Source organism: Bubalus bubalis, chromosome 7 (genome assembly GCF_019923935.1).
Source record: "Bubalus bubalis isolate 160015118507 breed Murrah chromosome 7, NDDB_SH_1, whole genome shotgun sequence".
Taxonomy (NCBI): Eukaryota; Metazoa; Chordata; class Mammalia; order Artiodactyla; family Bovidae; genus Bubalus; species Bubalus bubalis.
The window spans coordinates 3,960,555-3,987,274 of record NC_059163.1 but is presented as its reverse complement, the minus strand read 5'-3'; the positions used below and the strand labels follow the sequence as shown (position 1 = coordinate 3,987,274).

At 57.8% G+C, this 26,720-nt stretch overlaps 2 protein-coding genes across 3 annotated transcripts in view; one reads left to right on the top strand and one right to left on the bottom strand.

Moving 5' to 3' along the window:
* SORCS2 (sortilin related VPS10 domain containing receptor 2) overlaps nucleotides 1-26,720 on the top strand; it is a 489,049-nt gene that overhangs the window by 203,909 nt on the left and 258,420 nt on the right. The window lies entirely within an intron of this gene.
* On the bottom strand, nucleotides 2,499-4,424 carry PSAPL1 (prosaposin like 1). The gene has a single exon (XM_006042485.4). It carries the CDS (start codon nucleotides 4,378-4,380, stop codon nucleotides 2,650-2,652), a length of 1,731 nt encoding a protein of 576 aa, XP_006042547.3. The 5' UTR covers nucleotides 4,381-4,424; the 3' UTR covers nucleotides 2,499-2,649.

Genomic DNA, 26,720 nt, shown 5'->3' with positions numbered 1-26,720 from the left:
TGCGACACACCCACCGAGAGGTCTGAGGATGACGGTGGAGTCACAGGCCCCCATGCTAAGCAAGTGCTCCCCAAGGCCCTCTGTCCGCTGCCCGGTGGAGACCTCCGCGGGCTCCCTGGGGCCGGGGGTCCTGGCGCCCCTGCATGCTTGCTCTCGTGGCCTCGGCAGCTGCAATCAGCTAATTTAGCCGCCCCCCCTCCCCCGCCCAGCTTTCTAATCAAAAAGGAATTTGATGTGGGAAATGATAAGGAAACAGCAGCAGAGAGTGGTTAGGACGCTCACTTGGGGAAAACAAATCAGCCGTATCCGATCGAGAAACCTCAGTGCGTGTCTTAGGAGGAAGATATGCAAAAAGGAAACAGTGAAACATAGTGTAGGAAGCAGCCTGGAAACGCAGAGAGGCCGGTCCTGTGGGGGAGGAGGCCTGAAGAGCCCCTTCCTTGACCGTGTGTCCGCTGAGCGGGCCCTTCTACTGAGGACCCGGGGGTGGGGCATCCATTCAGGAATGGGGAAACTGAGGCAGAGGCCGTAGGGTGCTGGAGTCAGGCCTTGAACTCCCCCAGCAGGGTGAGGGTCAGGAACACAGGCCCTGGAGCCCCTTCCTGCCTGGGCTGGACTCCTGGCTTCCCTGTGTCCTAACTGTGTGACCTTGGGCCAATTACTGAACCTCTATGAAATGCGGTGATAATGGTGCCTGCCTCAGGTGGTTGTGGAGGGTGAGCAGTGAAGCCAGGCAGAGCTCTCGGGGCAGGTGGGAAGCCCTCAGGGGCTGGTCAGCGGTCAGTGTCCTTGGATGACCAGCTTGCCCAGGTGCATGGCTGGGCTGACGTGCAGCCACAGGTCTGAAGTCAGCGGCTGAGGGGAGGTGGTTCCCAGGCCTGGGGGAGGGGCACGTGGAGCCCCCTCGCTGACGGCCTGCTGCGGGCTGCTTTGGGCTGGGGGAGGTGATGGGAGGGCACCTCGGCTCTGCATGGATGGGGCACCCGTGAGACGTGGTGCTCACCCCCTCCTGGCCGCTCTCAGGCTGTCGTGTGTGAGCAGTGACGTCCCAGGAAGCTGAGATCTGTCTCACCGTTGTGAGGTGTCCCCCAGACAGGCCAGAGGAGGGGCCACAGCCCACCCTGTGCCAGAGAGGGGACAGGTGCCTGCAGACTGACAGCCCCAGGGGCTGTTCCCAGAGATGCGGTCCATGCCCAGTCCCACAGTCTGCAAGTCCGTCCATCACAGGCGTCTGTGTCGCGGAATCTGGCCAGGGCTGCCTTCCTCCGCCCACATCCGGGCCCTCAGGTCGTGGGCTGGAGCCCTCACCACCATGGACAGGGCAGACCAGTGGGCCCAGCCGCAGCCTACAGATGCCAGCACCGAGGAGGCTGGAAACTCAGGCTGAGTGCACCTGTCCCCCTGGGGTGATGGCTGGGGCCCAGGACACTTACCCAAGTGCCCAGGCGTGGCTTCTCAGAAAACAGAGCCCACTCGGGTCTCCTGTAACCCAGGCCTGGGCACTTCTCTTCCTCCAGAGGGACTCATCTGAAAGCAGCCACGGGGCCTCTCCAGGCCTGGCCTCCACTGAAACACTCATGTGTGTGACCTACGAATGTTTTAGCACCCACTGTGTGCTGGGGGGCGATGATGACAATATGGTATGAGGAGAAACCACAGAGGGTGCCTAAACTGGGCTGAGAGCCTCAGGAAGGCTTCCTGGAGGAGGGGAATGCCTGGGCAAGGCCAGAAAGAAGCGGGTGCTATAGCAGCTCGTGCCAGGGCCTCAGGAGAAGGAGAAGACAGCAAATACCACTGGGAGGAAGGATGAAGTTTACTCAATACCTGCATCGCCAGATTCTGCTGGGGACCCTGAGCTGGGTCTTTCTGGCCGCAGCAGATGGGTGGATGCTGGTCCTTTCAGAGGAAGAAGCTCAGGGACATCTCCTCTAACGGTCTCAGCGTCCACATGAGACAGGTGTTATCGCCCTATTCTACAGATTAGAAAACTGAGGCTCTGACAGGTGGAGGATCTGCCCACCATCGTGCGACCCACTGGGCTCTTTCACGGCACGTTTTCCTCTCCTTACCTGGAACGCAGCACAGGTTTCCCTGCAGCCTAGAGTCTGGGGTGCAGGGAGAGGCTTCTGTGGTGGGCGGGGGGCAGGGGGCATCAGAAGGACTGCGCTGAGCCCAAGAACCCCTCGGGGCATTTAGTCAAAACCCCAGCCTCCTCCCCAGAGAGACACTTAACACGTCTTATGCACCTTTGAGGCCACCGCCAGGACCCCAAGGTTGAGCAGCTGTGGCCTGAGCAGATGATGATGGCCGGTGGATAAGACCTACCGCCCCCTCCCCGCCAGCTGTCACGGCCCCTCCCCACCTGCCCTCTGTCCTGCCACTGCTCACCCCAGCCGGCACCCCATCGGCAAAGTGTAGTGGGGGCACCAGAGGCCAGTGCCAGACCCCCCCACCATCAGCGATAGCACAGCAATGGAGAGTCAGGGCGGGTGGCTGGCGGTGATAGTGAAGCAGGTGGTTCCAGTCCACTTGAGGTGTGGGCAAAGGCACAGCCACAGGCCTGGGGTCAGGACGGAGTGCAGGTCCTTTCCAGCCTCCCTGCTGGGAGTCTCAGTTCTCATCTGGGACGAGGGGGCAGCGCCGTGGGAATCAAGGAGACGCGGGCCTCTCGAGGGGAGGGGGATCCTGGCTCGGGCAGCCGCGGTCGCCCACGCTCTCGGCTGGTGAGGGCGCCTCCTTCCACACGTGGCTCTGGCAGTGCTCCACTGTGTTGCACATCTGGGCTGCCTCCCGGCTCTGGCACCAGAAGCTTGGGCCCAGGACGCACTGGTCGGTGCCCAGCAGCGTGTCCCTGGGATCGCGGCAGGCATGCAACTTCGTGCAGAGGGTGGGGGGGTCCATCATGTCCCTGAGGGTCGTCATGAGCACGGGCTGGTATTCGCTCACGAAGCGGCCACACTGCATCACAAAGGGCAGGGGCAGGATGCCGCAGGCGAGCTTGAAGGCCCGCAGGACGCGGCGCTCGGTGGTCTTCTGCTCCAGGTTATGGACGGACAGACCGAACAGCCGCTGGCACCCCCTGCAGAGGCTGTCCTTGTCCAGGAGGCCAGGGGGTGGGTTCGTGGGGCCCTCGTGGACCGCCCGGGCCCGCCTCCATCCCCTGCACAGTCGGATGACCGTGCACATCTTTTCTGGGGTGAGTCTGCTCAGGACGTCCACCATGGTGGGGACGTAGGTGTCCACCAGCTTGATGCACTCCCGGACCACGGGAGGGGGCAGCACGGAGCACACACGCTCCAGGGCCTGGCTGATGATGGTCTTGCTGCTGCTGCTTTCCAGCCAGTGGTCCAGCCTCTGCACCACCTGCAGACATACGTCACAGGCCACGGGACCCTGCATCTGCACCTCGCTCTTCTTCCACGGAGACGCCAGCTCCAGGGCGGGGACCCTGTCCACGGCAGCCACGTGAGCCGAGTCTGGGGGTCCCTGCCACTCCTCACAGAAGCCCTCCTTCCCGCAGATCTTGCTGGGCAGCATGAACCTCAGTGTTTGCTCAGCAGGAGCAAAAAACTGGTGGATGTAGTTCTTGCAAAGGAAAGCCAGGCCCGGCCCCAGGGACTCGCACTGCTCCCGTGTGGTCACCTGTGCCAGGCTGGACAGGTCGGGCCCAAGGGCACCCTGGAGCCGGGTGACCAGCCGGACACAGTCCTGGCACACAGTGCCCATGGCAATCCGCTGACGGCGGGAGCTGAGTAGGCCATTGGCCACAAATGGGGCAACCACGTCATATATGTCCTCCTCAGAGAGTGGCCCCGGGGTGGCTGGGTGCCTCTGCAGAGGCTGGCAGAGGGTGAGAGCCATGCACACCTGTCCCGGGGCACTGCCCAGGTCCCCGCCAAGCATGCTCAGGATGGCTGAGCCGTGGGCATCCACCATCCCCTTGCATTTGACCAAAGACTCCTGGCTGGGAAGCCACTCACAAGTCTTCATCACCGCAGCCAGGACATCAGTCTCGGTGGCCTTGGGATTCAGCCCGTTGCTGGCAGTGGCTGCCACGTCCAGGCACAGGTCACAGGGCAGGGACCTGGCGGTGGGCTGGCTCCAGACGGCAACGCGGCAGTGCCCAACCGCCCCGCATCTCGTTGCCGCCTGCAGGTCCCGACACCACATGGCAGGGCCCTTGGCGCACTCCTTGGGGCCAGAGATGGAGCCGGCCAGGGCGGCGCACAGCACGCCCGGCAGAAGCAGCAGCGCGCAGAGCATGCCTTGCCTTCTTGGGGCCAGCTCCACTGCGTGCGCGGCTGCCCCGCGGCTGCTATAAAGCCCCGGCCCGCCTGGTGGGCGGCCCCACCCTCCAGGCTCCTCCGCAGCCTGACTCATCGCCCTGTTGTTGCCTGGTTCCCAGCAGCGTGTGCAGGTCACTCTCCCTGGAGCACCGTTCGTCCCTCTCCCCCCCACCCTCTGGATAAACTCTCACTCGGCTTTCAAAACCCAGCTCAGTCTTCTATAAAGCGCAACTCACCCACCTCTTTCCTGGGAGCCCGTCTGCCCCCTTCCCCACGGCTCAACCTCCCGCTCTGGTGTCTTCTGCTGGTTAGGTCCCCTCCTAGAAAGACAGCCTTTGATGTCTGTTCCTGTTAGTTGCTCAGTGGTGTCCAACTCTTTGCGACCCCATGGACGGTATCTTCCTCTCCACGGAATTTTCCAGGCAAGAATACTGGAGTGGGTAACCCTTCCCTTCTCCAGGGCATCTTCCCAGCCCAGGGATCGAACCCAGGTCTCCCGCACGGCAGGCAGGTTCTTTACTGTCTGAGCCACCAGGCAAGCCCAGCATGAGAGACTCTTGGGGGGCCTTTTGTCCCCCTGTGGGTGGCACAGGCATTCTGTCCTTTTAATGCCAGAAGATGAAGTGAGTTTAATGACTGAGCAAGTATAGAAGCTCTGTTTCCTACATCTGGCCTTGAAATGGCTCGCCTGGCTGGCTCTGCGCCTGGCCCTGGCTGGCAGTGCCATGCTAGGGCCCCTCATGTCTTCATCTGCGATGCGAGTGCCCGTCGGCCTCCTGAGACAGCCGCCAGGGAACAGGTCTGGAACTGGGCTGAGTGTGGGCTGGCCCACCCTAGATATGAAAGTGTTGGTTGAAAGTACCCACACACAGGAGGAATTTGTTTCATTTCTGTGTCACTTGTTATCTTCTTATTTTTCTTGCTTAGTTTTTAAATGAGTTATCAGCTGAGTGGATCAGATGTCAGGCACACCCAGGCGTCCCGAGCCGGAGCCGGTTCATTAAAAGGAGGATTCCACAGCCAGCCTTGCCTTTGGCCTGCTTTCCACTTGCCTCATGGCTCCCACGGGGCCCTCCCACGCAGGGGTGGACGGGTCGGGGGCCCGAGGGCAGGGGGCTCCCCTGGGGTTGCCTGCGCCCCTCGGAGGGTGTAAGCCCCCTGCGTGGTGCTGTCTCTCAGGTTCAGAGGGGCAGTCCGCACCCCCAGCTATGTGGGTCAGGACTTGGGACCCGAGATTGCAGCAGCTTGTGGAGGAATGTGGCCGGGGTGGCTCCATCCACCTCCTCCGGGTCCGCGGTTGTGAAGAGCATATGGAAAACAGGACTCGCTGAGCTCTTCACACTGGCCCTAGGACTGTAGACCCTCTGGACCAGAGGAGGGACAGCCTTTGGGTTGAAGTGAGCCTGGGAGCTCATATGCCCAGCTCCTGAGTCTCACTTGCAAAGCGGGGACTGGAGACATGTGTGCCTCATCGCAGGGTGCCTGGGGCAGGCAGGGGCTGGCTCACTTTAACACCTTTTCCACATGCCTGCTCCTCACTGAGCGCATCACCTGAGATTCCTCAGCACCCACTCGCATCCTACGAGGACTGTGGGCACCAGGCCAGCAAGCAGGAGGCCCTGCCCGCCGCTCTGTGCCAGGGCCCCGGCCAGGCAGCCCCAGACCTCCTGCTCGGCCTTCACGGCTGCTGTCATGGTCTCTTTCCCCAGGCACCACCCTACCCAGAGGCCCAGAAATCTCTCCCCACTGATGAAACACGAAATTGGTTTTTATTTTATAGAAAAATACATGAGTCAGTCACTCAGTCAGTTCAGTTGCTCAGTCGTGTCTGACTCTTTGCGACCCCACTGATGCCTGCACTCCAGGCTGCCCTGTCCACCACCAGCTCCCGGGCCTTGCACAAACTCATGTCCGTCCAGTCGGAGAATCTGCCATAGGAGACTTTTCTCCTGGACTTTCTAATATTTTTAAAATTATTTATTTTGTTATTTTACCAAGCCGCGTGACTTGTGAGACCTTAATTCTCTGACTAGGGATTGAATCTAGGCCCACAACAGTGAGAGGCATAGGGTTCTGAGTGCTGGACTGCCAGCGAATTCCCTCTTACTTTTAAAATTTTTATTAAAATATGTCATGCATACAGGAAAAGGCACAAATTATAAGTGTTCAGCTCAGGGAAGATCCATAGACTGAGCAAGCGCCCAGGCCCAGACAATGTCCAAGATTCGGGGCAGCCCCAGCGTACCTTCCAGCCACCCCTGCCCCGTCCACTGCCGGGAACCCCGACTGTTTCGTCTCTGGCTTCTTTGGCGCGGTACTGGGCCTCTGAGCTCCGTTTGGGCTGCTGGGAGGGTCCTCATTTCTGTGCAGAATCCGTCGGGTGAATTCACATTTTACTAATCTATTCTACCCTCGTGGGCATTTGAATCACGTCCAGTTAGTTTGGGGCTGGCGTGGACACTTCTGTGCCCATCTAGGGATGTGTATGTACCCCCATCTCTGCTGGGTTTTCTCTAGGAGTGGAATTGCAGGGGTCAGACGGCAGACATCCAGTAAATGCCGACAGTTTTCCACCGTGGTCGTGCCCACTGCCCTCAACAGGGCTCACAGAGTCTGGTTGCTCCATGTCCGTTTTGTCTGGGGGGAGGTTATGTTTTATTTTGATATAATTTCAAACTTAGAGGACCACTGCAGAAATACAGCAAGGAACACCCGGCCAGCGGTCCCTCGGGCACCTTGGCCTGATTTGCTCTGTGGTTCCCCTGCCTGATTCCCTCTCCTCTACCCATCCATCCACCTGCGTTTGTGTCTACAGACACCTGTGTCCTGACCTGTTGAGAGTATAGTGATGTCATGTCCCTTTACTCCAGCTACTCCAGTGTGTTTCCGGAGGACAAGGACGTCCTCTCAGATAATCACAGTGCATTTGTCAGCATCCAGGGCTGTGATGTTGGTACAATCCCACTGTTTAACCCGCAGCCCTTGTTCGGACTGTGCAGCGGCCCCAGGGCTGCCCTCTGACCGTGTTTCACTCCTGGTCCCAGCTCCAGGGTCAGGGGCTACGTGCGCTCACCACGGCTCCTCGGTCACCTTTTGCGTGTTTTTCTTGACACTGGAGTCCCGGTGGGTTGCTTGTAGGATGCTCTCCTTTTGGGTCTGCCCAGGTTCCCTCACACTCAGACATGGCAGGACCCCTCTGTGCCCCAGGTGGGGAGGGTGGATGTGAGCCAGCCCAGTACTGCGAGTCTGGGGTCACTTGCTGGAGACCTGCTGCTTCTTCTTCTGTGAAGTTACAGTTTCCTTTTTTGTAATTAATAATATTTAGAAAGGTACTTTGAGAGTGTGTTAATATTCTGTTCTCATCAAATGTTCACTCACTGTTAGCATAACTGGTCCTTGGCTAACCCCATCTTCCCTCTGTATTTTTAGGTTTGTATTCTTCTATAAAAAAGAGCTTTTCCTTCCCTTCCCTCTTCCTTCCTCCTTTCCTGCCTTCCTTCCCTCCCTCCTATGTAGACTTGTGAATGTTTATTTTATTTAACAGATTGTAGTCCATGCCTTTTTTGCATGTCTTTTTCTTGGGGATGGCCTTGCTCCCTGTCTCCTGTACAATGTCACGAACCTCCGTCCATAGTTCATCAGGCACTCTGTCTATCAGATCTAGTACCTTAAATCTGTTTCTCACTTCCACTGTATAATCATAAGGGATTTGATTTAGTTCATACCTGAACGGTCTAGTGGTTTTCCCCACTTTCTTCAATTTAAGTCTGAATTGAGCAATAAAGAGTCCATGATCTGAGCCACAGTCAGCTCCCAGTCTTGTTTTTGCTGACTGTATAGAGCTTCTCCATCTTTGGCTGCAAAGAATATAATCAATCTGATTTCAGTGTTGACTGTCTGGTGATGTCCGTGTGTAGAGTCTTCTCTTGTGTTGTTGGAAGAGGGTGTTTGCTATTGTTTGTTGTTGGAAGAGGGTGCTGCAGTCCATGGGGTCGCAAAGAGTGAGACACGACTGAGGGACTAAACTGAACTGAACTGAGTCCATGCCTACAATTGCTCTGATGCCTAAACGGCTCCAGATCAGCTCAGTGGGGCCCTTTGAGCTGGCCTGTCTGTCTCTGACATGTATCCACCATTCTTAGAGGGCGTCTCTGCTTTTAAACAAAGACTTGCTTCAGGCTTATCTTTGCATTCCTTGAACCAACCCTGGAACCAGCCTGGCTGATGGAAGATAGTATTTAGAAACCACGATCCAGGCACAGATGTGCTCATTGAAACTGTGGTGTCATTACGGCCGCCTTGGTGAACAGAGCAGTGAACACCTTACCTCTTACTGATGTGGGTGATGGAGGAAGGCTGTGTTCACATAGACATGGAGACACAGACATTTGTAGGTATGAAGACGGACATGTACATACATGTAAACACATGTGTACTTGCAACTGTCACCCATTCACCATGTCTTCATCAGACAATGGGTTCACTTTGATCCTTAGGCAACATTCTAGTTTTCTTCCTTTCCATATTCTTAACTCTCCTGCCAGTAGTCAGGAGTCTGGGTCCCATTATCCTTAAGATACTTACTCATTTGCTGAACTCTAAAATATAAAAATAGTAGTTTCAGAATGCCTAATCCTGGGACTTCCCTGGTTGTCCAGTGGCTAAGACTCCATGCTTCCAATGCAGGGGGCCTGGATTCCCTGGTTAGGGAATTAGATCTCACATGCTGCAACTAAAGATGCTGTGTGCCACAGCTAAGACCCAGTGCAGCCAAATAAATATATATTTTATAAAAAGAAAGATAAGAAAGAACACGTAACTCCTACCACTGTGAAAAGAAAAACTTACCAACTAGACTTCTGCATTTGCTCACATTTATCTTTACCGTTTTGACATAAAATTTACATGTAGTAAAATGTACACGCTGTAATTGTGCAATTTGGTGTATTCTAGCAAACACACACACGTGTGTAAACCACACCCATCGCCCTCAACCACAGCAATCGCTTTTCTGATTTTCTTCACCTTTGATCAGTTTCACTTCTTCCTGAATCTGCATCAGTGGGATGGGGTGGTGTGTCCACCGCTTTCACCCTCTGGACAAGAGCCCGCCCTGTGGTCCCTGGGCCTTACCACCTGGCAGTGTCCCCTGTGCCAGCTGCCAGAGTGTCCTCATCACCGAGAGCTGGCATCGGGCACTTCCAGTTTGGGGTTATTCAAGTATCACTGATTTGTACATTCTTAGGGACACTGTGCAGTGGGCAGAGTGGGCATTTCTGTTGGGTGGGTGTCTGGTGGAGGACCGCGGGGGCCAGGGGTCAGTGTGTGCTAAGCAGATGCACCAGGCTCTGATGTGGTGGCCCCGGGCCTGTCCCCCCAGCAGCGTTGCTCCACACGGCTCTGATAGAACCCTGCAGAAAGTGCTGGAAATGATACGACCAGCATTCCTCCACTACCCACCATCCAATGAAAGGCAGCACTTGCTGTATATTTTATAAATTCCATCTGTTTAAAACATTTCCCTGGAAGGTATTTACTTTTTCCTCCTAACTAGAGATAAGGCTGGTCCCAATGGGATCGGGGGGTGAGAGGGGGGCATTTTGTAGGTGAGGCCCCATGTGTTGAGCCAGGGTCAGGGAGGGGACCCACAGGAGGTGGGCATGAAGCTTGAAGATGGCCTGCTTCCCAGAGGACCAGTGAGGAGAGGAAGGGAACCAGGACCAGGGCCCACTTGTCAACGCTTTGCCTGGCCCTCTGGCCTCCACTTCACCATCAGTCCTAAGGCCGCCTTGCCGTATGGGCGGGGGGGGGGGGGGCTGTCCCCAGGTACACGGTGACACGTGTGCTCTTCTGCCCACGGGGGAACACAGGCTCCAGCCCCGTGGGGCTCCCCAGCCCGTGTTCTGGAATCTCTGAGCACAGAGGTGCCGGCTTCTCTGACCTCCGAGTCCTCTCCTCTATTCTGCCTGATGCTGTTGCCCCCGTCAGCCCAACCCAGGGCCACCTCTCTTTCTCTCTGCCTTTCCTGCCTCTTCTGGGGGACACTCCCGTGCTGCCGGGCCATACTGCGGGGGTGTTTCCTGCCTGTGTTTGCAGCCCCTGCTGTGAGCTGGGGCTCAGCAGAGAAGGAGACGGATGAGGAGTGGACATTCGGGTCCTGGGGACAGACCACGGACGTGTAAACATTTGATGGGTGTGTAAACACTCGTGCCTCTCCTGGTGCCAGGTGGAAATGATTTCTATGCAGTAAAGAAAAGCGGGTGAGGTTCGGTGCGGGTTGCTGGGTGCTTTTGCAGAGGGCGGCCTGGGGGGTCCCTCTGGGGAGGGGGCCCGAGCACAGCAGTGGCTGCGGTGGGCACCCAGCGGCGGCACCCAGGAAGGAGCACGGCAGACGAGGAGGCCAGAGGTGGTTACGTGCTGCCATTGGTGCAGGGCCAGGAGGCCAGGAGGTGGGCGTGAGAGCCTCCTGCGTCAGCCAGCCCCTTCCCAAGAGGGGAAGCCCTCTGTCGCTTCCGAGATGGTGGACGTCGGCTTTACCTGAGTTCGGTCTTTGTGAGCCTCCTGGTAGGGGGCGTGGGCGGGCAGCCCAAGGCAGGGGTCAGGACCTCCCCCAGGAGAGCACCCAAGATCACCAGAGAGCCGCAGGGAAGTGGAGCCCGTCCCCACAGCCAGGCCCTGGGGTGGCCTGGCAGAGCCAGGCGGTGAGTGGGGGCTGCCCGGGAGCTGAGTGGGCGGCCGGGACTCGTACCTGAGCAAACAGGTGTGGGCGCGTGGGTGAGCCGGGCAGAGTTACAAGCAAGAGTGGGGCCGTGGAATTCCTGCGCAGGGCTGGGATGGGGCGGGCGGGGGCGATGTGTGCCAGGAGCCTGCAGAGCATCTTCAGCGCCCTGGAGGGGAGCTGGACCTGCAAGGCCAGCGAGCCCAGGTCAGCACCATCCAACATTCTTCCAAGGACCGGCCAGCTCTCCCGCCCCGCCCCTCGAATTGAGGCGCATGCGCTCCTGTAAGGGCGCGTCCCTGGACTTCGGGGCTGCGGCGATCCTCATTTCACAGATGTTCGATGTGGGCGGAGCAGGGGCGGGGCCCGGCAGCCCGGCTCCAATGTGGGCGGGGCGAGGGGCGTGGCGTGGCACCTTTGGCTCCAAAGTGGGCGGGGACCGGCATCTCTTGCTCCCACAGAGCCTGACACCGCCCCAGCCCCCCACAACCAGGATGGCTTGCCGTCGTGGGTCCCCTCTGAGACCTCAGCTTCACAGTAACAACAGAGGAGGAGACCATGCCTGCCCCCACTTGTACCATCAGAGTCTGAGAACAAGGTGTTGGGAGGCTGAGCTCCAGGGTAGGGGGAGGGATCCTTCCTTGCCTGTTCTGGGCTTTAGGGGATGGCACCCCACTCCAGTACTGTTGCCCGGAAAATCCCATGGATGGAGGAGCCTGGTAGGCTGCAGTCCATGGGGTCGCTAAGAGTCAGACACGACTGAGGGACTTCACTTTCACTTTCCACTTTCATGCATTGGAGAAGGAAATGGCAACCCACCCCAGTGTTCTTGCCTGGAGAATCCCATGTACGGAGAAGCCTGGTAGGCTGTAGTCCATGGGGTCGCACAGAGTCGGACACGACTGAAGCGACTTAGCAGCAGCAGCAGCAGTAACATGCATTGGAGAAGGAAATGGCAACCCACTCCAGTGTTCTTGCCTGGAGAATCCCAGGGACGGGGGAACCTGGTGGGCTGTTGTCTATGGGGTCGCACAGAGTCGGACACGACTGAAGTGACTTAGCAGCAGCAGCAGCAGCAGTAACCCTTGGTGTCCTTGGCCTGTGGCTGCCCCCCCACCCCCAGCCTCTGTCATCACATGGCTTCTCCCTGTGGGTCTGTGTCTGTGTCCAAATGTCCTCTTCTTATAAGCACATTCATCATCAGGGTTGGGCCCACCCTGATGCAGCATGACCTTGTCTTAACCAGTTACATCTACAGCCAGTTTAGTCACTCAGTCGTGTCTGACTCTTTGCAACCCCATGGACTGCAGCACGCCAGGCTCCCTGTCCATCACCAACTCCTGGAGTTTGCTGCATTGAGTTGGTGATGCCATCCAACCATCTCATCCTCTGTTGTCCCCTTCTCCTCCTGCCTTCAATCGTTCCCAGCTTCAGGGTGTTTTCAAATGAGTCAGTTTTTCACATTAGGTGGCCAAAGTATTGGAGTTTCAGCATCAGCATCAGTCCTTCCAATGAATATCCAGGACTGATTTCCTTTAGGATGGACTGTGGATCTCCTTGCAGTCCAAGGGACTCTCAAGAGTCTTCTCCAACACCACAGTTCAAAAGCATCAATTCTTCGGTGCTCAGATTTCTTTATAGTCCAACTCTCACATCCATACATGACTACTGGAAAAACCATAGCTTTGACTAGATGGACCTTTGTGGAAAAGTAACATCTCTGTCTAGGTTGGTCATGGAGAAGGCAATGGCACCCCACTCCAGTACTCTTGCCTGGAAAATCCCATGGATGAAGGAGCCTGGAAGGCTGCACAGTCCATGGGATCACTGAGGGTTGGACACGACTGAGCGACTTCACTTTCATGCATTGGAGAAGGAAATGGCAACCCACTCCAGTGTTCTTGCCTGGAGAATCCCAGGGACGGGGGAGCCTGGTGGGCTGCCATCTATGGGGTCGCACAGAGTCGGACACGACTGAAGTGACTTAGCTTAGCTAAAGGCATGGTAAAGAATCTGCCTGCATTGCGGGAGACCCAGGTTTGATGCCTGGGTCAGGAATATTCCCTGGAGAAGGGAATGGCAACCCACACTCGTATTCTTGCCTATAGAATGCCATGAACAGAGGAGGCTGGTGGGCTACAGTCCATGGGGTCGGTAGTAAAGAGTCCAAAACGACTGAGCAGCTAACACTTTCACTTTTTGAAGGCTATAAAGCTATAGCCCCCAGGATGGAGACTGGCGATCAGAGAAGCTGGGACGTGAGGAAGGGGTGTAGACACAGGTGTGTGGGGCTCGGGGCCTTAGACAGATGAGCCTCCACAACCCGGAGACCTTCCCTTGAGGGGCTGCATGTCTGCGCTGGCTGAGCGTCTCCCTGCGCCCAGTGCCTCGGGGTGGTCCTGTGTAGCGTCCCCTGAGCCCTGCCTTCCTCCCGGTGTCCCACAGCTGCACAGGTGCCATCCTGCCTGCCCCTCCCAGTGGGGCACGCCCCGCCTTCCAGGGCCAGGCTGCAGCTCCACCAGGGTCTTAACATAACAAGCCTCACCCGGCCTGCCCGCCCCGGGTTGGGGGTGGCCTCTGGAAAGCACCTGGGGAGCTGGCAGGGCCTCCCTGGCAGGTAAAATAGGTCATCTCATCCCCACGGGCGCAGGGAGAAGGCTGGTTGTGGGCAGAGTTGCTCTTAGTCTGTTAGAAGAGAGAAAACAAGCAGGTCCTAAGGACAGATGGGCTACACTGTGCCTGTTTTGCTTGACCTTCATGTACATGTTCAACAGTGAGGCATTGCGGCCCTATTAGGGGCTGAGCGCTGCTGTTCTGAGTACTGGGGTCATTTTAATTAATGAAACAGAGAAAGCTCCAGGTTCCTGAAACTGGTGGGAGGGAGCAGAAATTAAACAACAATTAAAACACAAGTAGGTGTTGTAAGATGGGGAAAGGTGATGAGTGAGAGGGAGAGAAATTACATGCAGGGCGGGCAGGGTCAGAAGTCGGGGTGGTCAGTGATGCCACAATCCTAGGGTAAAGGCTTGAGAAGGGATGGGTGAGAACCAGGTGGGCGTCTGGGGAGAGCATGCCTCAGAGGGACTGTGCAAAGGCCCCGTGGCAGCGGGAGGCAGGAACAGCAAGGGGGCCAGGCCGGTTAGGAAGAGCCAGAGATCACTGCAGTGAGGCAGGTGAGCTCCAGGGGAGGGCCTGGGTGACAGGGAGAGGTGGCAGCTGTGGGCTCTGCTACATCTGTGAAGTTAGAGCAAACAGGATGTGCTGCGGGTTTGGATGTGGGACGTGGGAGAGAGGAGTCGTAGACCAGCCGCATGTCTGACCTGAGCAGCTAGCTGGGAGGCTGGTCTGGAGGAGGGGGACCCAGGCAGGCAGACCTGTTGGCCCGTTGTTGTGACATCCAGGCAAGAGGCAGGTGCCTGACCCAGGGCGTGGGGTGGAGGAGGACAGATGGGGAGGGACACTGAGGACCCGACCTGCGCCCTGGGTGGTGAGACGGAGAGGAGAGCACGAGGCGGGGCCTCCTCCCAGGAGGGGAGGCGTGGCTTAGTCAGTCAGTTCAGTCGCTCAGTCGTGTCCGACTCTTTGCGACCCCATGGACTGCGGCACGCCAGGCCTCCCTGTCCATCACGAACTCCAGGAGTTCACTCAAACTCGTGTCCATCGAGTCGGTGATGCTATCCAGCCATCTCATCCTCTGTCGTCCCCTTCTCCTCCTGCCCCCAATCCCTCCCAGCATTAGGGTCTTTTCCAATGAGTCAACTCTTCGCATGAGGTGGCCAAAGTATTGCAGTTTCAGCTTCAGCATCAGTCCTTCCAGTGAACACCCAGGACTGATCTGCTTTAGGATGGACTGGTTGGATCTCCTTGCAGCCCAAGGGACTCTCAAGAGTCTCCTGCAACACCACAGTTCAGAAGCATCAATTCTTTGTTGCTCAGATTTCTTTATAGTCCAACTCTCACATCCATACATAACCACTGGGAAAACCATAGCCTTGACTAGACAGACCTTTGTTGGCAAAGTATTGTGTCTGCTTTTTAATATGCTGTCTAGATTGGTCATAACTTTTCTTCCAAGGAGGAAGTGGCTTTTAATTTCATGGCTGCAGTCACCATCTGCAGTGATTTGGGAGCCCCCCCAAAATAAAGTCTGACACTGTTTCCACTGTTTCCCCATCTATTTGCCATGCAAGGCATGGTTTGGGGGAGGGCAAATGCTGATCTCTCAGACCATGGTGAGAGTGGATTTGGGACAGGCAGTCAGCCCTCAGCGGGAAGGTCCTGGCTGGGGTGAAAGTGCAGAAGACCACCTCTGGGTGGTCTTTGAGGTGCTGAGCGGTTGAGAACTTGCCAATGGCCTCCCAGAGGGACTTCTCATCCAAACGCAGCGTGCGCGTCAGCAGACAGCCTTGTGTTTCCCTCCCATTGGTCCTCACGTTGGTTTCCTGGGCTGCATAACACAGCAGGCTGGGGGCATGAACAACAGAAGTTTATTGTCGCCAGCTTCAGAAGTCAAAGTCCAAAATCAAGGTGTCGGCAGGATTGGTCACTTCTGAGGCTGAGAGGGAAACTGTCCCAGGCCTTTGCCCTGGTGTCTGGGGGTTCATTGGCGACCTCTGGTTTCTAGAAGCATCACCCCTGTCTCTGCCTCCCTCGTCACACGGCCTCCTCCCTGTGTGCCTGCCTGTGTCTAATTTCCTACTTTTCATGAGAACCACCAATCATATCGGAAGGGGCTCACCTACATGGCTCAGATGGTAAAGAATCTGCCAGCAATGCGAGAGATGCAGGTTTGGTCCCTGGGTCGGGAAGATCCCCTGGAGAAGGAAATGGCCACCCACTCCAGGATTCTTGCCTGGAGAATTCCATGGACAGAGGAGTGTGGCGGGCCACAGTCCAAAAAGTCGGACGTGACTGAGTGACTAACACTTTCACTGTCCCCTGCAGCAGCGTGACCTCATTTTAACATTTCCTCCTTGAATTCTCCTTGCAGTTTTGTCAGAAACTCAATTGACCATATATGGGCGGGTCTGTTTCTGGACGGTCTGTTCTGTTGCATGAATCCACGTGTCAGTTCTCCTGTCTGGACCATATTGTTAGGATTATAGTAGATCTCGAAAGCAGGCCACGTGAGTCTCCTAAAGTTCTCCCTTTGGAAAATTGTTTTGTTTATTCTAGGGAGAGCTTTGGCCATTTCCATATGTAGGAGTGTAGGAGACCCCCCAACTCCCCATCCTGCCCACAGGATGTGGAGGACCTAACTGTGCCAGGAGCCGTGCTGAACCCACCCAGGTACGGCCACGGTGGGGAGGGGGGTACTACATGGGGGCCCACTGTGCCTGCCCCATGCCAAGGTGCGATCCGACGGTTTAAGAACCCGTAGGTCACAAAGTTAGTGGCAGCCAGGGCCAGGATTCCAGCCAGGTGGCTGCCCTCTGAGTCCCCAGGCCCTGTGGCTCTGGCTCCCTGGGAACCCTCTGCCCTCGTCCTGTCTCTCCACACCCTGGGATCTTTGGATCCCATGGCAGCCGGGGGAGGAGGGCAGGGGTTAGGGTTATTCTGGTTCTGTCGCTGAGCATACTGGACTGAGTGCTCCCAGGCATGGGTCCGGTCCTCCCCGTCCAGCTTGTTCTCTCCTCCCTTCATCTGGAGCGGGGGTGGCTAGCAGGGCACTAGGGAGCCATATGAGCTGCGAGAGCACAGGAGAGCCTTGCTAGGCAGGCCTGGGCTCTGCTGGGAGCCTGGGCAGGCTGGGGGTGCACAGGCTGGGCTCTTGGGACACAGCCAGGGGACCCCTCCATAGAGAGGGAGCAAGACAGCTTCCTCTAAGGGCCGAAGGGTGCTGGTCGCCATCCCCACCCCCTCCCAAGCTGCCCTGATGCTGCAAGGGATTTCCTTTCATTCTGGAAGAGAGGCTGAGAGTCTGTGACACAGCTGCCGTGCCTGGACGGAGGTGCCTCCTTTTCTGGGAGGGGCTGTCGGGCAGACAGCCCTGATTGACAGGGCCTGCTGTCCCAAGGCCCCCAGCTCGCAGGACCTGCCTCATGGTGGCCTGTCCTCCCCTTTCCTGGTCATTCAGGATGTGCAGGGCCGTGTGATAGCTGCTCACCCCTTGGATACGATCACTGCTTCTCCAGGACAACCTTGGGGGCAGCATGGTGTCCACTCTCATCCATTCCACAGATGAGAAAATGGAGGCTCGGAGAGGTCGAACCCCTTTCCTTAGGTTCAGCCAGGGTGTGCTCAGCCATCATCTTGGATTCTGTCACTTCTATTTGTTTGCTAACCCTGTCCTAGGAAAAAAGGTTCTATTTTCCACGGAGGGATAGACGCACGGTTGACATAAGTAAATGAATCCTCATATCAGGAACTGTGGAAGTCAGAGCCAGCTCCTGGGGTCCTTCAGCCAGGAAGGAGGGCTCAGGACGGAGTGTGGCTTCTGCCACCTGTCTGGAGGACCCTGCTGCCTTCAGAGATGGATGCTAACGTTAAAACACTGCAGTTACGAAGCGTTCCTGGCTGTGGGGAAGCACATCACCGACCCTTACACGGCAGTGACACTAGGCAGCTGTTAACGTCTTGCATGCATGTTGCAGGTTGTTTGAGGGCAGTGGAGCGTTGCAGACGCAGCGAGGCCGCCCCCCAACCCCAGCCCATGTGAAGCCCCACTCTCACTCTGATGTGCTCCAGCCTCATCTGTGTTCCCGTGGCTTCACCACGTCCATCCGTGTCGCAAAGGCAGCCCTTGGGTCGTGTGCCTTAAATCTGCATGCGTGGTCCCAGCCTGGACCTCTCTGCTGGCGGCTTGTTCTTCTTCACTTGGCGTTGTGTTTATGAGACGGATCCCTGTTGATAGGTGGGATTCTGTTGTGTGGATAACCCACAGTTGATCTGTTTCCCTTTGGAGGGATGCTGTGTTTTCTTCCTCCGGTTTTTGTTTTGTTTTGTTTTGGATATTTTGGCCAGTCCAACACAGCCAACAGCCTTGCGTGGGTCTCCCGGCACACCCGCGTAAGCCAGCCAGGATATCAGGCGTGGTCCTCTGGAGGCGGACTGCTGTTCAGAGCACAGCGCATCTCCTGAGTCACTGGTGTGGCCGCGGTCGCCCCAGAGCCCTGTGCCAGCCAAACCTGGAGTTCATGTGTTCAAAAGATTTTTTTCCTCCCTCCCACCCACTTCCTCCTTCCTTTCCCTCTTCCCTCCCTCCTTCCATCGCCTCTCCCCTGCACCTGCAGCGTGGGATCCATACACACCAACCAGGATGGAAACCCTTGCTTTGCCACCCACTTGTGGGTGAACTGGGGCAGGTGTCCACGTGGTGCTGTGGTTCTGTCTCCTGGCTGTGAGGTGGGCGATAATTCCCTTGGGGAGGTTGCTGGGACCCAGAGTCACCCTAGATGGGCGGTGCGCTGGACAGGGTTTTCAGTAAATGTTGGAAGGTGTCTTCTGCTCGCTCGTCAACTCATTGCTGCATTCTTCTACGCTGCAAGCCCTCAGAGCTCATGAGGGTGGGCCAGCTCCCCGCCCGGCCCCCTGAAGCCTCCCGCCTGTCTCCTTCCCCAGCTGAACCCCGAGGTCAGGTTCTCAGGTGGGTTCTGTGTTTGTCTCCACAGTCTTCGGCCTGGAAAATCGCTCCAGTTTTCCAGGATTCTGACTGCCTCCTCCCCTGGAGTTTCAACAGCCAGAAATTCCACCACACCCAGGGGTCCCCAGGGAGCCTCCCCTTCGGCCCCAGAGGGTTGTTTGTGAGGAAGGCACCTGGGCCAGGCAGAGGGTTGGGCCTGGGAAACATCTGGAAATTCTTGATCCTTGAAATTAGTTACACAAATACCATTTGCTCTCTGCTTTGCCCTTCAAACCACCCGAAGAATTGGGGCCCCCCAGGACGCATGGGCAACTGGGTCTTCCTGCTCCAGGGGGGAGGGCCCCGCAGGGGTGTGGGCGGGGCCTGCGGAGCCACCAGATGGACCCAGGCTCTGGTGCCCAGTCTGTGGAGCGGCCGTGACCTCAGCTCTCCCTGCCCTCAGGTTCCTCATCTGTGTCTAGGCGCTTTGATGGAGGGTCTTCTCTGTCTCGTGAGATCTACCTGGTGAAGCTGCGTTTCCCAGTGTCACATTGGTGGGTGCCGCCCGCTCCCCACCAGCCAGCAGAGGGGAGGAATTAGGGAAACCAGGGGAGTTACAGCTGAAACAGGGGGAGCAGCCCCTTTCCCCTTGTCCCCCACTCCCGGCCCCTCCCCAGGACCCTGTGGTTTCCAGGGGCTGTTAAACTTCATGAGCGAGGCTTCAGGTGAGACCATCTCCTCTTCACGCCTGCTCAGAAGCATGGTCAACCTGCGTGCCAAGGCTCCCACACCATGTGAGGGGCTCCCAGCCCCCCAACAACTGTTCCCCGATCTGGAGGCCCTGTTCCCAGCTGTGTAGCGCCCACCACAGCTGCAGGCTTCTTTGCTTAAAGATCCAGTCTATGCCTGCTTCTCCCAACACATGCGCCCCAACCTTCCAGGGCCTTCCTGTCTGGTGTCCAACGCCGGGGGGCCCAGCACCTGGGAGGTGTCCATGAGCCACAGAGGGAGGGAGGGAGGGAAGGAGTAAGTGAATGAGTGTGTGAGGGAATAAATGAGTGAGTGGGTGAATAAATGAGTGAGTGAGTGAATGAGTGAATGAACGGGTGAGTGGGTGAACGAATGAACATGTGAGTGGGTGAATGAATGAATGAACAGGTGAGTGGGTTGATGAATGAACAGCTGAGTGGGTGCATGAATGTGGTGACCTGGGCCCAGGCCTAGAACTGAACAGGAGAAGCAGCCTGGCCTGGCGGCTGGCAGGCCCCACCACAGAGTTGCCTGGAGTCCTGAGGCTGAGCCTTGGCCCACCCTGGGTCCCAGTCTCCCCTCCAGGCACAGGGGAGGTAGACTCCTGGTCCCAACCACTCCCAAATGTGTGCAGGGCACCCCTGTGCAGGTCCCAGTGTGGGGCTTAGGAAGGCCCAGGCCCCCGTCCCGGATCCCCGTGCTGAAAGTGCAGGCCGGGGAGGGGACCCAGCCCCCTGCACACCCACCGCCCTGCAAGGACTGGAGGCCCTGGGCATCCGGAGCGGGACGATGTGGACGGCTGAGTGGTACACACGGCTGCTCTGAGCAGGCTGGGTCGGATGAGCCTGGACAGCCCGGAGGGGAGCTTGGGCTTGGTCTCCAGGGCGGCGGGAGCCGCAGAACAGCTGCAGGGCGGACTGAGACAGGGAGCCCAGAGATGCATCTGGCGGCGCTGCCAATGCTGAGGCCATGGAGGTAGGGAGGCCGCAGAGGTGTCGATGGTCTGAGCTTTGTCCGCTGGGGGAGGACCTGCACACAGCCTGGAGGCCCTGTTGGTGGGACAGGTGTCTCAGAGGGGTGTGCGTGTGACAGCCAGAGAGACAGACAGATGGAGAGACAGAGACAGAGGAGTGGCTGACAGCCTGCCCCGCCCTGGGGCCTGGCTCGCTAAGAAGCTCTGTGCTCTGAGATCTACCGATAAACGAGAGGAGCCGGTGGGTCCCCTGCCCGTGGGCCCAGCTGCCCAGCGGGGAAGAGGCCGTGAGGCCCGCCGGCTCATCTCAGCTCCCTCTCCATCTCTCTGCTCTCCACCATCCTCCTTCCCACCTTTGCATGGGCTCAGGAGAACCCTAATCCCTCTGAGCTGCTGTTTCTTCAGATGCAGGTGGGTGGTGGGGAGAAAGGAGAGTTGGACAGGTCGAGGGCCTGGGAAAGCGGCCAGCCGGCCCTCAGGTTCTGCCTGGTGCTGGCCCCCATGGACTCTTCCCCTTCATCCTTGTCCTTCATCCTTTCACGGTACTGATGCTGTTATCCCCATTTTACAGGTGAGGAAGCTGAGGCCCGGGAAGCAGGTGACTTTCCCCCAAGGCCAGCAGATGGCTAGTAAACGGCAGAGCTGGAATTCAGTCTGCCTCCCGACGCGGGTTGCCGGCCTCTGTCCTCCCACTCTCTGCTCTGAACTGGCAGGGGGTTTTAATCAAGGTCCCTTGTCAGGCTGGGCCTCACTCTTCTCATCTGTAGCTGGGGACGAGGAGCTTCTTGCAGGCATAGGTGGGAAGCCTGGAGCCTGGAGCCTGGCCACCGCAGGCCCTGGCCAGACGGTCAGCCCACGGCATCCCCCCGACACACAGGCAGCCCTCTCCAAACTGCCAGAGTCAGTTTGCCAAACAGAGTTAGGCTGTCCTGGGGCCAGAGTCAGCCAGAACCAGCTAGTTCTGACCTTTTGTGTAGCTAAACTGGTTCCTCCTGCATCTTAGATATCCTGAGTCCTAGGAACTGGGACACAAAGGGTGTTTTCCCAGGAGGCCCAAGGCTTCTTGAGGGACAGCAGAAGGAGATCCTCTGTTTCCAGGTGGGTCCTGAGGGACAGGGACCCCTCCCCCACCTCTGCCCTGGAAGCTGCTCTGAGCCATCAGGGGGATTTTCTCGTGTCCTCTGGACACACAGGCGGCCTCAGCAGCAGACAGGCCACTGGGTCAGGCGTCCCTTCTGCTCACACCCCCACCTCCCTCGGGCTGGCATGCGCCACCTTGCTCTACTCCCCCAGGAGCCAGCAGGGTTGACGGGCAGGTGGCTGACCTTAGTGGGCCACAAGGTGACCCATTCTCGCCCTCAAGGCTGAGAACAGTCCAGCCTAGGAAGTGGGCTTTGGAGTGGAGCTTTAGGGGGGGATGGTTGCAGGTCCTAGCAGCACCTGAACGGGGCAGCGTGGATGGTGTGGGGGCCACTGGGGTCTCTCCTTCCTTTTTTCAGAGAAAAGAGACTCACGCAGGCAGCAGTAGGGAGGCCCTGGCATCAGGGCTGTGTGACCTTCCGCAGGTGACTCAGCCTCTCTGAGCCTCCCATGTCTTCCTTCACCTTGGAGGAGCTGGGTGGAAGCAGCCACCTCTCTGCAACCTTCTCCACACCCCAACTCCCACAGCAACCCCCCACAGGGACCGTGATGCCAGGTTAGAGCCCAGGCTTGCCAGGGCAGTCCTGGCCCTCCTTGTTTGTGAGTTGAGAATGACATACTTGCTTTCCGATCAGGACACCAGAGGCACCAAAGAACTGGTCTCTGTTTTACGTTCAGGGCAGGTTACGAATCTGCCTTTTTGTGCATTTTTCCGCTGTTTCCCACCCATCAGCTCATGGTGTGTGGAGGTGGGAGGGACGTCCTCTGCAGGACAGAAACCTCGGTAGGCGAGAGGCAGCCTGGAGCAGGGGGACAGAGAAGCCATGCGTCCCTGTGGGATTTGGTTTTTGAGACTACCAGCTCCGTCTCAGCTGGTACACATGCATGGGAAAGCAGGAAGGGGCTTCTTGGCACAGACGTTTGGATCATCGCTGCTGTGAACAGAGACTTCCCGTGCACCTGGGTCTCAGGAGGTGGAGAAAGCTGATACCTAGCCGCTGGACTCGGGGTGCCCGGCTGCAAGGCCATGTTCACACCCCATAACGCCCCGCCCTGCTGTTTCCTGGTTGCTGACCCTGGCAGGCCCCCCCTGGTCTGGGTCCATCTTGTCCCCCACAAAGATAAGGGGTGCCTGCTACTGAGTTGTGGGGGGCCGGTGAATAAGAGAGAGTCAGCATGAAGGCCTGAGCCCAGTGCCCAGCATTGCAGCCCCACGTGGATGCCATCTTCCCATTCCCCCCTCCGTGGCATCCCCATTCTTTCTGGGGGTGGGCACACAGTAGGTGCTCCACAAACATAGCACCTAGTAGGGCCACAGACAGACTCCCCACAGCCCGGGCCTTCCTGGAGGGCGTTTTCTTCTCCCGAGCACCTCATTTGTTCTGCCTGACTTCTGACCTCTCATCTCAGCACTGCTGGGCCCCAGAGCTGGGCAACTTTACTCCAGAAAGGACGGGAGGCAGACTCGGAGGCCAGGCCCAGCTGGGACGGGGAGGGGACACCGGCACTCTGGCCCCAGGCGGCTTTCAGGCAGGAGCCAGCTGAGTGCTCCCAGGGATGTCATCCCAAGTGACAGACATGGGCCCGGGGCTGGGGGGGGGCGGGCGACTCAGCAGGGGCTGCACCAGACGCGCTTTCCTTGTGCGTCTCCGCTTGACTAGCTCAGCTTTCTTGGCCTCGGGGAAAGGCCAGGAAGGGAGACCAGAGCTCCTTGAGCTTCATTTCTGAGCGGCTGTGCTCAGGCCTTGCACACACTGGGCCTCTGCAGAGGGGCCTGACCTCCAGGGCCGGGGATCTCTGACCTGCAGGCTTGGCGGGGTGGGTCTCGGCGGAGGGGATACGCTGAAACAAGCCTGCCTTGACCTGGATGGGTGGCATCCTACTCCTTTTGGGCACTGTGGGAGGCACAGTATTTCTCAGAAAAATCTGAGGGCGGGAAGAGCATTCCAGGGACAGAGAATAGCCTGTGTGAACAGAACAGCCCTGCCTGTGTGAAGGCAAGGGTCCCACGAAGGCCTTGCAGGGGGCAGGATGTGTGGGGCTGCGGGCAGGGCCGGCAGGGAAGTTTGAGGTCGGAGGGTGGGGGCTATGGACATCAGGCGGGGAATCACCGTGGGTACTGAAAGTGAAGTCGCTCAGTCGTGCTGACTCTTTGTGACACCATGGACTGTAGCCCACCAGGCTCCTATGTCCATGGGATTTTCCAGGCAAGAGTACTGGAGTGGGTTGCCATTTCCTTCTCCAGGAGATCTTCCCAACCCAGAGATTGAACCGGGTCTCCCGCATTGCAGGCAGACAATTTACTGTCTGAGCCACCAGGGAAGTCCTATGGGTACTGGGGAGACATTGAATGTTGTTGAGCGAGGGAGGCTGTGTATCAAGCCAGTCTTACACGTCACCATAGCAGTTTCCCAGCCTTGTTCGATAAGCGAGGCTGATGTCTTATCATTCAGTTGTCATTTATTCATTCATCAGGTGTGACCTAAGCCTCCTTCCTCCAGGGCCCAGCCTGGGTGATGCTAGGAACTCAGGTACTCAGACACAGTCCTGGCCCAAGAGCAGCCCACCGTGGGGGCGGCAGGAACCCCAGAGCTCAGGGCTGGGCCAAGGGGAGCCCCGACACCAGGGCAATGGGCCCTGCCTGGCAGGCTTCTTGGTGGAGATGAAAAGTGAAAAGTGAAAAAGTCGCTCTGTCATGTCTGCCTCTTTGCGACCCCAGGGGCTCCCCCATGGAGGACCCCATGTACGTATACAGTCCACAGGATTCTCCAGGCCAGAACACTGGAGTGGGTAGCTATTACCTTCTCCAGAGGATCTTCCCAACCCAGGGATTGAACCAGGGTCTCCTGCATTGTGGGTGGATTCTTTACCAGCTGAGCTGCTAGGGAAGCCCTTGGTGGAGGTGATGCTTATGCAAAACGCTAAAGGGTGAGCAGGAGATGGAGGTGGGACCCGCAAGTGGGAAGGCACACAGATGGACAGGGCAGCCCGTCGGGGGAGGACCCGGGCTCCTGCCTGTGGAGTAAGGGTCCGAGTGATGGGTTAGCAAGGGATGTGCGGGGCAGGGGCAGGGGGGCTGGCATGAGTCTGAGGCTCTAAGGCCAAGCCCTGGCAGCATCCCTACATCGCCCCCTCTGGGTAGGCGGCCAGCCTGGTCTCCCCGAGCCCTGTTTTGAAGGAGCCCTGTAGACTGTCACCTTGAGACGTGCAGTGCAGACTACGTGACACTGGACTCCGTGGGGTCAGATCGAGGCTCCTGGAGCTCAGCGGGTCCCGCCACAGTGCCCCCGTGAGGACCCTTCCACGTGTAGAGCCTCTCACTTCCCTTCCCCAGCTCTGGCTCCACTACTGTCCTCGTGGGAAATGCCCCCGGGAGGGGACCGTGCCGTTTCAAGGGCCTTTTTGGCACCCTTTCTCCCCAGTCTCCTAGAGCCGCTCTCCTTGCCCACCCCCTCTCCCCTCCCCGAGTCAGACGCATTTGTAAGGGAGCCTCTGTTCCAGTCCATCCAACAGCCATTCATTCATTCGGCAAACACCTGTGGACCTGCTGTGCGCAGGCAGCTCGCAGGGCGTGGGAATCAAGGAGGACTCACGCTCATCACCCCCGTCTTACAGGGGGAAGACCAAGGCTCGGAGGGGCTCCTTTGCATGTCGGGGAGGGTGGAAGGAAAAGCTGGTGGCTCCGTCCTTCCCTCTCTGTCTCTGTGCTGTACTGCGCGGATGTCCTTCCCCCAAAGGCCTCCCTGGCCCCTTCCTCCCACCTGGATGGCACGCGCACTCACCTTCCACAGGGCTCCAGGGCTCCAACGAAGGTTGGCACTCACCATTCTGGATGGTACTTGTCTTAGGAGCCCACCTCCCCCACCACATTGTGGGGGGGCAGTAATCTCAGACCCCAGATGGAGTGAGGCACCCCCCAGGCGTCCCAGGGCTCTTACCGCACCAAAGTGTGCCCAGGGCCCAAGGGCACGAAGTAGGGGCCTCCAGCCTGTGGCCAGTGCAGCCGTGAGACCTCCACGCACGCGTCTGAGGTCCAGACAGGCTGGGCTCCAGCCCGAGCCTTTGGAGCTGCCCCCTGATGGAAAAACAGCCTGCAGTTGCAGCTTTAATCCCGGACTCCCCTAAGGGCCCGACTTCTATTCCATGGCAGGCAACGTCAAGAGCGCTTTTCCCTTTTGGCTTTCACAAGCGCCATGGTGCCCTTGTATCCAGAGTCCGCCCTTCACGGCCATCTGGGTGGCTCAGCGGAGCGGCACAGTGAATTTCCGTGGAGGGTGGGAACAACCACAGGCTTGTCGGAATTACACGCGGAGAGAGCTGTGTAATCGAGATTGGGCAAGACTCGTTTCTTGGGAGCAGGAGTCTGGTGGGAAAGTTAAAACAAGATGACTTGGCTGGCTGTTCAGATCTGGGAGTAAGAGACGCATCCCCCACCCTGCTTCCCGCATCCCGCCCCAGCTCATGGCGCATGTTGACTGACCCCAACCCCACCGCAAACTCACCTTGCCCACCCCCTGACCCCCGACTCCCGAGGCCTAGTATACACGTAAGTGTGCATTCAGTATACACGGGCCGAGTGAGTTCTTTACATGTTCCATGCTGCCACGCTTGAGCAAAGGCACCACGTTTCAGGCAAGGACTTTGTTCCTCTTCCCTGCCCCCGCCATCCTCCTGTTCTCCCTTCTGGTCACCTCCCACCTGGGACCGTCCAGGAATGCCCACCCTGGAGGCAGAGCTAAAGCATGCTGGAAGGTTCTGAGACCCGCTTCCCCCCACACCCCACCAGAAATGTCAAAAGAAATTGGAGAGAAAGTAATGTCAGGCCTGAGGACGTAGAGATTCAATCCGTGGTGTAATTCTTTCTGCAAATTAAATTATTCATCATTCCCTGGTCCTTAATAAAATAATTACTCCCGTTGCTTTATTTCCTGTCTATAAAGGGACTGACTTCGCGTCTGAACGTGGAAGACGCTATTAAAGCTAGTACAGCGGCCCCAGCCCTGCACTAGGGCTACCTAGGGCTGTGCCACCTGCCTGCACCCTGACTTTCTGCCAGGATTCGGCCTCACCCACCGCCCCTAAGTGGCTGAGGCCGAATCCAGGCCTCCAGCCTGGCCTGTCCTCAGCATGGTGGCCGCGGATTCTACGTGATCACTAGGAAAAAGGTGGAACCTCCAATCCAGAGATGGACTCTCATTCCAGAGCTAGGATTTTATGGATGTGATTAAAAAAACATGCTCAAAATAGACATTTTGAAAGGTGAGATAAAATGTGAAATGGACCTTTACTGTT

Coding starts and splice junctions, on each gene's coding strand:
- PSAPL1 (XM_006042485.4), bottom strand. CDS start 4,380: ATGAGTCAGGCTGCGGAGGAGCCTGGAGGGTGGGGCCGCCCACCAGGC.